The sequence below is a fragment of the Coregonus lavaretus genome, assembly GCF_964263955.1.
Source record: "Coregonus lavaretus genome assembly, contig: HAP1_SCAFFOLD_942, whole genome shotgun sequence".
NCBI classification, from domain to species: Eukaryota; Metazoa; Chordata; class Actinopteri; order Salmoniformes; family Salmonidae; genus Coregonus; species Coregonus lavaretus.
This window is the reverse complement of record NW_028163114.1, coordinates 25,843-38,759: the sequence shown is the minus strand read 5'-3', so window position 1 is coordinate 38,759 and position 12,917 is coordinate 25,843. Positions and strand designations below refer to the sequence as shown.

At 42.3% G+C, this 12,917-nt stretch overlaps 1 protein-coding gene across 1 annotated transcript; it reads left to right on the top strand.

Annotated features, from left to right (window-relative positions):
- The first annotated feature begins 134 nt into the window (after positions 1–134).
- Positions 135–12,501, top strand: LOC311118462 (uncharacterized protein). The gene is made up of 5 exons (XM_084193257.1): positions 135–418; positions 5,659–5,753; positions 6,014–6,089; positions 6,784–7,665; positions 10,214–12,501. The coding sequence occupies exons 1-5, from the start codon at positions 157–159 to the stop codon at positions 10,621–10,623; spliced, it is 1,725 nt and encodes a 574-aa protein (XP_084049383.1). The 5' UTR covers positions 135–156; the 3' UTR covers positions 10,624–12,501.
- Positions 12,502–12,917: the final 416 nt, after the last annotated feature.

Below are 12,917 nucleotides of genomic sequence, written 5' to 3'. Positions count from 1 at the left end.
GTTTTTTGACCATTCTTGCCGGGGAACTGCAGGTGGGCTCGCTCGCTCAATCGGTAACCTCGCGACACTTGGGGCAAACTGATCGGATGACGTCAAGAAATTGCGCGCGCAGAATTTCTTCCCAGTTGTAATCCAAACTTCATTAGTTAGCCAGTTATGGATGAACGCGAAGACTTCGTCAACATTTTTCAAACACAGGTTAAGACGGTTTTGGATATTCTGTTGAATGTCGCCGTATCGGAGATAACACATATTTTCCAAGGCACTTCGGGTAACGCTACTATCCAAAATGGAGTTTTACCCGTTGCTCTTTGTGCCGGAGACGACGCCACACAAACGGTGCAGGCATATAGACTGAAGAATGCATTGGAGAGGGCAATATGCACACACCGGGAAACCACTGAAGTGACACGACGTGGTGAGTGACTTTCTAACAAATAAATTGTTTAAAGTAAGCCTAATGTAACAGTCTCCGCGTTAGTTTGTTGTCTGTGAATTAATAGGCTGTAGAATAAGGCTACACGTGGTACAGACTGGTATTTTTTTTGGGGGGGCGGCCTAGGAACGGTAGGCGGCCTACGAACGGTAGGCCTACCACAGATGGGCGTTCATAATTGCAATTTCAGGTAACACTGTAGGCACCTCAGTAAGCAAGGGCCGACTCCTTTTGGAGGTCTTTTTTTTTTGTGCAATTCGGACTGGCTTTGGTCCAGACCAAATCTGAACTACTGTTTTTTTCAGATTTTGTCCATAAACGTCTATACATGAAGTCTTTTCAACTTTCATTCAGAACCAAAAATGAGCCTTATTTCAACATCTGGAAAATACATATATTGAACTCCAGAAAATACGAAAAAAATGTACGTTAGGAAAATACGCAATTTTCTTCAACGTCTGGAAAATACGCAATTTTCCGTTCAGAACCTGTTGGTGCTATCATCTTCAGGACAGGAATACCGGCTTACTTAACGGAGGAATAAACACACATGTTCATCGTTGGTGTTTCAACCAGAACGCGGGAAAATGCCCTCTCTTTATTTTCGCACATGCGCAGTTGTACATCTCTCATAGGGCATAACTGTACCAGTGTAAGAGCACAATTTATAACATATTAGTCTATGTTAACACCCCCACTTGCTCTTATACTGTACAAGTCGTATTCAACCTAACTATCAACACATTTAGCTTACAGTTATACATCTCACAAATGTCAGTTTACATTCCAAACATATAACCCAAGAATTTTTCATTTTTGAACTTCGTTACAGGTTTAGTCAAAACATCTGCAACCATGTCTGCCGTTGGACAATATTCAATACTTATTTTGCCATCACTGAGCGCAGATCGAATGAAATGATATCTGATGTCAACATGTTTACATCTCTGACGACATACTGGGTTCTTTGACAGAGCAATTGCACCTTGGTTATCTTCAAAGATTGTTACTGGTGCATATTGGCACTCACTATCCATCTGGCCCAATAACTGTACAAGGTACAAACTTTCTTGTGTAGTAGCAGCCAGTGCCATGTACTCTGCTTCACATGTAGATAAAGCTACTGTTGGCTGCTTCTTAGACCTCCATGAAATAACAGGTCCACATTTAGTTAAACTAAAACAATACCCTGTTATGCTTCGTCTGTCACTTTGATCTGCTGCCCAATCAGCATCACTATATGCTACGAGGTTGAGTTTTTCCACCCCCATTTTGTAACACAACTCCTGATTCATTGTCCCCTTCAAGTACCTCAACACATGTTTAGCTGTTATCCAGTGTTGCACTTTTGGTTCTGATAGGTATTGTGACAGCTTGCTGACAATCCAACTGATATCCGGTCTTGTACATGTCATAACATATATCAAGCTGCCTATCACTTCACGATACCTTTTTGAATCAATAGGTTCACCATCACCATCAAAGTTTGTTTTTTGTTCACATGGTGTTGACCTTGTTTTACAGTCTGACATACCAAACCTTTCCAGTATCTTGGTTATGTACCTTGTTTGGCTCATCTTTATTTTCCCTTCACTTTGTGTAAAATCAATGCCTAGGAAATGTCTAAGCCTCCCAAGATCTTTCATCTTAAATTTTTCACTTAACATTTCTTTTACACTTGTGAGTGAGTCACTATCACTAGCAGCGATAATTAGATCATCGACCCAAATTATCAAAATGATCCTTTCTGTTGCAGTTTGTTTGTTGTAAACACAGTGATCAGCTGGGTTCTGTGTAAAACCATTTTCACTAAGGTGATCATGCAACATTTTGTTCCAGTTCCTTCCTGACTGTTTCAGGCCGTACAGTGACTTGTTCAGTTTGCAGACTAGTTGCTCACCTGTATCTGACCTGACTTCAAAACCCTCTGGTTGCTCCATGTACACTTCACAGTCAAAAGGAGCATGTAGATATGCTGTTTTGACATCCATCTGATGTAACTCTAAGTCATACTGAGCTGCTAGCTGCATCAAACAACGTACTGATGTCATATTTGCAGTTGGAGAAAAAGTCTCCTTATAGTCTATTCCTGCCACTTGACTATATCCCTTTGCAACATATCTTGCCTTGTATGTCTCAGTCTCATCTGAATTGTTTTTGACCGCATAGACCCACCTGCCCCCCACTGCATTTTTACCCTCTGGCAGTGTGGTCAATGTGAATGTATCATTTTCCCTAAGGGAATCCATCTCCTCCTTCATAGCAGTAGCCCAAATCTCTGATTTTGGTGAAATCATTGCTTCTTTGAAGGTTTGTGGTGCATTGCACATTACTCTGTAGCAGTAGTCAACACTAGGTGGTATCTGGTCATCACACTTCACTTTACACTCATAGTCTTTTAAGTACTGGGGCTTCTTCCTCTCTCTGTCTGGATAGCGTGGACTCTGACTATCTGAAGTCTCGATTTGCACATCTTGTGTCTCTTCGGAATTTTGATCTGCCATCTTGGCTTTTGGCATGGGGGATTGAAATCTCTCCCCATGAAGATCATCACTCATTTCCAAATCTGTCTGAGTTTGGCGTTCGACTACACCTTTTGTAACGAACTTGACTAATCTGTTTTTAAGAACTTTTCCAGTGTCTGGGTAGTAGACTAGGTATGCTGGACTATTTTTATCATACCTGACAAAAATACCCTTTTCACATCTTGAGTCCAACTTTTTCTTGTTCTGTCTGTATGCATAGCAAACAGATCCAAATTCTTTCATCTTTGAAAGATCAGGCTTTCTCCCAGTAAACATGTAGTGTGGAGTCTGTCCTACACGCTTATTGTAACACCTATTGCGAATTACTGCAGCAGTCATTACAGCATATGTCCACAATTTCTTTGGTAGGTTGCTCTCAAGTAGCATGCATCTTGCCATTTCAAACAGTGTTCTCCAATTTCTCTCAGCGGTCCCATTTTGATGGGGTGAGTAAGGGGCTGAAGTTTCATGTCTTATGGCATTCTTACTGAGCAGTGACTGGAACTCTTTGGCTGTGTACTCTGTGCCATTATCTGACCTGACACACTTTATTTTTCCATAAGGGGCCACATCAGCAATAAACTTCTCAGTAGCTTTTACAGTATCACTTTTTGCTTTTAGGAAATACACAAAAACTGCCCCTGAATAATCATCCGTAAATGCTAGAGTATATCTGAACCCATCTTTCGCCTCTGGCTCAATAGGGCCAGCCAAATCAGTGTGCACAAGCTCAAGAGCTGCTTTTGCCTTTTCATCAGGCTCTCTGTTTCTGCTCTGAACAAATTTTCCCTGTGTGCAGATTTCACAGTTGAGGGTAGATTTGTCAATCTTACCTGTGATTTTCATTCCCTCTGTCACATTTTCTAACTTTGACACATCCTCAATTACAGTGGCCAAGAATTTTGTGCCATGTGTGAATATCATAGCACCCATGACAGCCATCATCATTTTCATCACTTACAGTGTTAAGATAGTAAAGTCTATCGTACTCCTCGATGTCAAAAGTGGTACCGTTCTTGTGGATGAGCTTGTTACACCCCTGTCGAAAGTTGACTGAAGCTCCGTTGGCTGTCGCTGCTTTAACAGAGAAAATGTCCTGTGGAAACGACGGCACGTACAGCGCCTTCGTCAGCGTTGTTTTCACCCGACGACCCGTGTTGTCTCTCAGGTAAACCTCCGCTGCACCTCTCCTCTCCGCGACACCATTCGTTCTTGTTCCGTCAGCCAGCTCCACGGAATGTTTTTCCGGTTTGAAAGTCTCGTCAAACTCCTTAAACTTCCCGATGTCCGTGACTATATGTGACGTTGCTCCCGTATCAGCCCTTTATGTTTCAGTCCACGAACCTGACAGTCACTTATTTTGAATGCAAATGTGTGGCCTTCAGCATCTGTTGCTTGTTTCACATTGTCTCTTCTTTTTCGTCTGCAATTTGCGTCAGTATGAGTGGAGCGCTTGCAAAAACTACACCACTGTCTCCGTTCTCTGTGCTCTCCAGTAACAGTACATTCCCGGGCCTTGTGCCCTTTCTGGCCACAGTTGAAGCAGGTTATCTCGGTCCCTTTATCTCTTCCTCTTGGCCAGCTAACTTTAATGTTACTTGCCTTCATCACGTTGTCGTCAGTGGAAATGGCGCTAAACTTCTCGGTGCTTTCATAGCTCCTCAACTTGGTTTTGAACTTGCCATAAGTTGTCGGCTCGTCACTCTGCGTTATGTGGATGGCAAACGGCTTAAATGATTCGGGCAAACCTTTCAGAATCATTGCAATCAACAGCCCGTCACTTAAAGTCTCTTCAGCATTCCTCAGTGCTGTAATAGCCGTCTCAGCACGAATTATATAATCCGTAACACTTTCGTCAGCAGCTTTCTGAAGAGAAGTTAGCTCAGTGTAGAGGCTAATCACACGTGGCTTCCCTTTACCTGCATAATGTTCCCTCAATATCTTCAACGCTTTTCTCCCATCATCTGCTGCTTCTCTCATTATCAGGGAAATACTTTTATCATCCAAAACCTGTATCAATTCGGCGTAGGCTTCTTCATTTTTCTCTCCGTCTTCTTCATCTTCATCCACGCTCAATATGGTGGCCTTTAGCCCTAGCAAACGCAAGTGTCCCAAAAACTTCGTCTCCCATAACTCGTAGTTTTTTTCATCTCCGTCGAAACATAATCTATTCCATCGGCTTCCATGTTCCCTCCTGGGCCCATAACCTGTTGGTGCTATCATCTTCAGGACAGGAATACCGGCTTACTTAACGGAGGAATAAACACACATGTTCATCGTTGGTGTTTCAACCAGAACGCGGGAAAATGCCCTCTTTATTTTCGCACATGCGCAGTTGTACATCTCTCATAGGGCATAACTGTACCAGTGTAAGAACACAATTTATAACATATTAGTCTATGTTAACAGAACCTAAATTGCATCAAACGTCAGTGTCTGTAAAATATGTGTTTTAGTTTTCTTTTCAATGTCATTTTGCTTACTGTGACTTTTCTAGTTTAGCATTGTTTTGGTCTCACCTAGGGCAACAGAACCAAGGACCTACAACAGGTGTTACATCTAGCTAGTTCTAACTTCTGTTCCCTTGGTATTCCAGAATCTAGACTAATATTTGTTGCCACATTAGTATTCCAGACATTTCCTTTGTTTTCTTCTGTGTACTTTTGTGTGGTTCAACTCCTGCTGTGTTGTCCCTAGCAACTCAACATGATGGTGGGGAGGCCCTCAGTGGCTCTGTTGCTATGCCAAGGGCTGATGATGGTGAAGACATAGACATTCATCTTAAAGATGAGGTGAGATGGTTAGAATTGTAGAGATGGAATGATTAAAACGGAACAGCATCATTGACATGAATGGGGAAGCCTGTTCTACTCATTCTAGTTCTGTGGTTAGAATGCTCTTGATTGTGTAAAACTCAACTGCTCTTTTAGTTGACCATTTGATGATTTAATGGCCCCTGTAATGTTCAGTGTCAGTTTTGTTTCCTTCTGTAGCTGCATCTAAATGCTAATGACAACTTCAGTAAACACTATATCCATTGTTGTGCCTGTAGAGATTGGACTGGGAGGTGGTGAAGATTGGTGTCTTTGAGGAGGGAGGCAGTGACCGTCTTGGGAACAGCATGCAACGTAAGTGGACCAGACAAGTGGATTGCTTGCTCTTTGGGGATTTAGGCTGGGTAACTGTAAAACAATTTGACAACTGCTGATGTAAAAAGGGCTTTATAAAATGCATTTGATTGAAATGGTGTGGAGTAGTGAATGGAAAGATAATTTCTCTGGACAGGATTAGAACTGTAATCATGTCAAGTCAATAGTTTTATTGTCCCAGTAGTAGAGGTACATAAAGATGATGGCCCTCATGCACTTACCACAAATTATTTGTTTTGCTATGTTCGGCGTATTGTAGGGTACATTACTCTCATTATAATTTATTTGTATGTTCATTAGCACCGTATACATGATCCCAATTTTAGCTCAGCGACTGCTGCATTTAGAAAAACCGAAAAGGTAGATTATTAGCACATTGAACCATGTCGCGCGCCATAGTTTACAAACTCAGTGGATAGTGCTAAAACAATGACATCATATATGAATTCTGCCATCTTTATGCACGTTCGCCATTGGGACATTTGTAGTGCAGTCAGGGTAAAACAATCATCTATAGGCTCCTGTATCAAGTGGATTTGGAGGGCAAGTGTGTGTGTGTATATGGGCAATATTAGTGCTTTACGTTTCTCAATTTCAACATTTTCTGCAAACACTGATATGACAAAGATGAATGTTACGAGGCCAACAGCATCTGTTTTCTTTGTTTTTCCAGAGAGTGAAGAAAATGAATGTCTTGTCTCGGAAGTGAAGTCTGAACCGTCAACATACTCAGAGGTCTGGGAGCCCCACTGCATACACACTGAAGACAGAGCCGTCACCACCCTGTCACTGTGTTCAAATGACAACGTATCCTTAAACTCCCCGACAGACGGACTGACTGAACAGGAGATGCAGGTCGGTACTTCCCAGACCCCACATCCAGTGCCCCAGAAACGGCTTCTATTTCCTCTTCCTATCTCAGTCAGCACACTAAAAGAAGAACTAAAAGAACTGGACCAAGAAAGGGAAAAACTGGAGTCTGTTCCCATCGCCATCAGCACGCCGGTGGATTCGGAACAGCAACCACCCAACACCCTTAGAACTATAGAACTAGAACCCATGTTTAGAAGACCTGTTGAACGCCTGGAAGCACTCACTGACTGTGACATCACTGGTGCTGCTCTCAAAGTAGAGCCGCCAGGATGCCCGGGACCACCGGAGCTCAAGGAGGAGGAGATTGTGATGGTCAGGCATGCTGCACAACAAAGTACAGAACAGCACAATGACAACACAGCAACAACACAACAACTAAGCACACTACAAGAGCCCATTCTCGCCCAAGAGCACACCAATGTACATGCGGCCACACAACCAAGCACTATACTAAACCCAGCAGCAAAGGAGGAGCAGCGAGACCGAGGAGGACCAGTGTTGAGAGTGACCAGAAGCAGGAAAGGCTGTGACACCACTTCCACAGCACTTCGACACACCCTCACCTCCTCCAGAACACCGCACCGTGCCCCCCTCACCCCCACCACCACTCCACCTCACCGCTTCCCCTCCACTCCACCACTGCTGCCCCGTGAGCTGGAGAAGCAGATGAGAACCTGTTCAGGTATTCACCAATTCTGTAACTCTCAATTCCTTGAATCGGATCTCCTCGCCTCCTCAACCTTATTGGAGGAGTAAGTCCAAAGTTCCTCTCCTCTGACCTTTTCCAGAAGGTTTCGAGAAGGTGGTGAGGATGGAGGATGCAAGGAATTGAAGCCTTAGTCCTCCCTTCTTGTTTGTACACTGAGTATACCAAACATTAGAAACACCATCCTAATATTGAATTACACCCCCCCCCCCCCCCTTTTGCCCTCAGAACAGCCTCATTTGTTGGGGCATGGACTCTACAAGGTGTCAAAAGCGTTCCACAAGGATGCTGGCCCATGTTGACTCCAATGCTTCCCACAGTTGTCAAGTTGGCTGGATGTCCTTTGGGTGGTGGACTATTCTTGATACACACGGGAAACTGTTGCGCGTGAAAAACCCAGCAGCGTTGCAGTTCTTGTCACAAACCGGTGCTCCTGGCACCTACTACCATACTTAGTTCAAAGGCACTTAAATATTTTGTCTTGCCCATTCACCCTCTGAATGGCACACACACAATCCATGTCTCAATTGTCTCAAGACATAAAAATCCTTCTTTAACCTGTCTCCTCCCCTTCATCTACTCTGATTTTGAAGTGGATTTTACAAGTGACATCATTAAGGGATCATAGCTTTCACCTGGTCAGTCTGTCATGGAAATAGCAGGTGTTTTTAATGGTTTGTATACTCCGTGCCTTCAAAGTATTCACACCCCTTGACTTTTTCCACATTTTGTTAGTCTGAATTTGAAATGGATTAAATGGCTATTCTTTTTTAAGTCACTGGCCTACACACAATACCCCATAATGTCAAAGTGGAATTATGTTTTTAGACATTTTTATAAATTAATTCCAAATGAGAAGCTGAAATGTCTTGAGTCAATAAGTATTCAACCCCTTTATTATGTCAACCCTAAATAAGTTCAGGGGTAACAATGTGCTTAACAAATAAGATAATGTTGCATGGACTCACTGTGTGCAATAATGGTATTTAACATGTTTTTTGAATGACTACCTCATTTCTGTACCCCACACATACAATTATCTGTAAGGTACCTTAGAGCAGTGAATATCAAACACAAATTCCACCACAAAGACCAGGGAGCTTTTCCAATGCCTTGCAAAGAAGGGCCCCTATTGGTAGATGGGTAAAACAAAACAGCAGACATTGAATATCCCTTTGAGCATGGTGAAGTTATTAGTTACACTTTGGATGGTGTATCAATACACCCAGTCACTTCAAAGATACAGGCGTCCTTCTTAACTCACTTGCCAAAGAGGGAGGAAACCGCTCAGAGATTTCACCATGAGGCCAATGGTGACTTTAAAAGAGTTTAATGGCTGTGATAGAACTGTGGATGGATCAACAACATTGTAGTTACTCCACAATACTAACCTAATTGACAGAGTGAAAAGAAGGAAGCCTGTACAGATTAAAAAATATTCCAAAAGATGCATCCTGTTTGCAACAAGGCACTAAAGTAATATAAAACATTTTTTTTATGTGACAAAGCAATTAACTTTTTGTCCTGAGTACGAAGTGTGATGTTTGGGGCAAATCCAATATAACAAATTACTGAGTACCACTTTATATTTTCAAGCATAGTGGTGGCTGCTCATGATATGGGTATGCTTGTGGAACGTTAAGGACTCAGGTGTGTTTCAGGTAAAAATAAATAAAAGGAATGGAGCTAAGCACTGGCAAAATCCTAGAGGAAAACCTGGTTCAGTTCGCTTTCCACCAGACACTGTGAGATGTATTCATCTTTCAGCAGGACAATAACCTAAAACACAAGGCCAAATCTACATTGGAGTTGCTTACCAATAAGACCGTGAATGTTCCTGAGTGACTGAGTTAAAGTTTTGATTTAATCTACTTGAAAATCTATTGCAAGACCTGAAAATTGTTGTTTAGCAATGATCAACAACCAATTTGACAGAGTTTGAAGAACTTTGAAAATAATAATGGGTAGAATGTTGCGCAATCCAGGTGTGGAATGTGCTTCGAGACATACCCAGAAAGACTCACAGCTGTAATCACTAGCAAAGGTGCTTCTACAAAGTATTGCCTACGGGCTGTGAATACTTATGTAAATGAGATTTCTGTATTTAATTTTCAATAAATTAGCAAACATTTCTAAAAACACGTTTTCACTTTGTCATTATGGGGCATCAATTTTATCCATTTTGAATTCAGGCTGTAACACAAATGGAATAAGTGAAGGGGGAACTAATACTTTCTGAAGGCACTGTATGTGTCGAGTATTCAATGTATAGTTTTTATTAGGAATACAGTAGTACTGTGTCTAAGACTGTTTTACCCTAGTGGATAATTAAGTTTGTCTTATCTTATCCAAGGGTGCCAAATTCTGTTAACACTCCCAAATTTGCCAGGTTTTCCACTTTTCCAGAATTCCCTCTTTTATTCTGGGAATCTTACCAGGATTTCTGGGAATTTTGGGGAAATTACTGGAATTTTGCATTAATAATCGTATTTTATGCTTTCCTATCTTATCTCATCCTCTCCAGTGAAGCTCAAGGACATGCGGCTGGTGGGACAGTGTCACCGTCGCCTGCGCATCTGCTGGGACTGCAGCAAGATCTTCTACCGGAAACGGAAGCTGCGGCGGCACCGCCGTTTAAACCACACCGGAGAGAAACCGTACTGCTGCTCCCAGTGTCAACGGGCGTTCTCGCTCAGGAAGAACCTGAAGAAGCACCAGAGGGCCCACGCAGGGGAGAAACCGTACCACTGTAAAGACTGCGGGAAGCAGTTCCGGTGCAATGGGAAACTGAAGATCCACATGAGGTTTCACACAGGGGAGAAACCCTTTGGCTGCACCCTCTGTGGCAAAAAATACAGGGTGCTGAAGAATTTAGAGAGACACATGGTCACCGCACACGCCAACCCACCCCCTGGCCAACGTCTTAACCGTTAGAACAAGTCCGAAATGCCCTATTCCCTTTATAGTGCACTACTTTTGACTTATGTTGCTCCCTTTGTGGGAACAGGGTGCTGAAGAACTTGACACGACAACCACACACCCAGACTTAAAGACATTGAGGAGGTGAAAGACCACACCCAGACATAAAGACATTGAGGAGGTGAAAGACCACACCCAGACTTAAAGACATTGAGGAGGTGAAAGACCACACCCAGACATAAAGACATTGAGGAGATGAAAGACCACACCCAGACATAAAGACATTGAGGTGAAAGACCACACCCAGACATAAAGACATTGAGGAGGTGAAAGACCACACCCAGACATAAAGACATTGAGGAGGTGAAAGACCACACCCAGACAGTGAAAGACTGAATAGTAGAAGATAGAATATTTGAATGGGATACAGAACACGTTGGCCGCCTGTAATCTAGAAATCTATTTAACTATGTATAAAATCCTTCAATACATTGTAGATCCATCCTTCAATGCATATTAGATCCATATAGATGTTTCATATTGTTCTCAGGAAAACCACTTGCCGACAGACTTTGAAAACGAAGTGTATGTGCGAGAGGTGAGAGCTGGATGCTGTTAAAACAGTGAATGTGAATGATGAGCCAGCATGTTTAGAAAAGGCTTTTCCTGCCTGGCTGTCGCCTACTCTGAGCCTTATGCCGCGTTCAAAACCTTTGGGAGTTCTGAACTCTTCGACTTCAGTGCGTTTACGACAACTGAGAACTTGGAAAAAAACTAGTTCCGACAAGGAAAATTTAGTTTTGAACGGTCATCCAACTCGGAATTCCAGGAACCTGGGCCTCTTTCTAAAGCTCCGACCTTAAGATCGTCATGATTTGACCTTGGTGTTTTTTTTTTGTTCCCAGTTGTCTTGAACGCACAATTAGAAACAAGTGTTTTGCATGTCTCTTTCTAAGATGGCTGATGTTTAACTGTGAACACTGTGGCCCTTACTAAGATGGATAACACACCTCGGTGTACTCGTACACTGATAATTTAGTAGAACACTATGGGAGAATCTCAATTGGATACTCCTCGCATCCTCTCTCTGTGCCTCCTAAAAATCCATTGGATGAGAAAGCCAGAGTTCCCTCTCCTCTGACCTTCTCCTTCAATAGGTTTTGAGAAGGAGGATAGAGGACTCGGAGTATAACATTTACATTCCCCCTAAGCAGTTTCTCCTGACCAGGAAAAGATTCAGGGCCCTAGTTGTCCAGAGGGTTATATGAAGATGAAGGCTCAAGGAGAGCCTGATAACTTGCCTAAATATTCAGATTTTTTTTTTTTTTTTTTTGAAAGATCAGCTTGAAATGGGCATGGTCTACGTAACTCAACAACCAAAAACACATATCTAAGTTTAGATTTCTTTATGAATGATAAAATAGTTATTTCTGGTTGTTTATCAAAGTTAGCTGGCTTTGATCCTACTTTGTAGTATACCCCTCTGGTCAAACCACATGGTCAGGAAGCACTCCTGGCCCTAGGCACATCATATGAAGGTACTGTACTGTAGTTAATAGCTAGCATACTAAATGTCTCCTTTTGAGATGGGTTTTCTGTAAGGGTAAATACACAATAACATCAATCTGTGGATGCCGATGTTTTCTATTGAAATGATTGAAGGCAAATGCATGTGTTTGTGTGCTTTTTGGTGGAAGGATGTTCCTGGAATAATATTTAAATGTTCTGTCAGTCAGTGTCCAAACATCCTCCTGTGGGTTTACTTTTATTTGATCAGAAATAATAATTATTCCATTATCATTTGCTATTATTCTGTTTGCACCACATCCAGTGTTTTGATATTTTTCTTATTGTGTTGCCTTACAACCTGGAATTAAATGGATTTTTGGGGGATTTGTATCATTTGATTCACACAACATGCCTACCACATTGAAGATGCAAAATATATTTAAATTGTGAAACAAACAAGAAATAAGACAAAAAAACAGAACTTGAGCGTGCATAACTATTCACCCCCCCCCCCCCCCCCCCCCCAAAGTCAATACTATGTAGAGCCACCTTTTGCAGCAATTGCAGCTGCAAGTCTCTTGGGGTATGTCTCTATAAGCTTGGCACATCTAGCCACTGGGATTTTTGCCCATTCTTCAAGGCAAAACTGCTCCAGCTCCTTAAAGTGGGATGGGTTCCGCTGGTGTACAGCAATCTTTAAGTCATACCACATATTCTCAATTGGATTGAGGTCTGGGCTGTGACTAGGCCATTCCAAGACATTTAAATGTTTCTCCTTAAACCACTCGAATGTTGCTTTA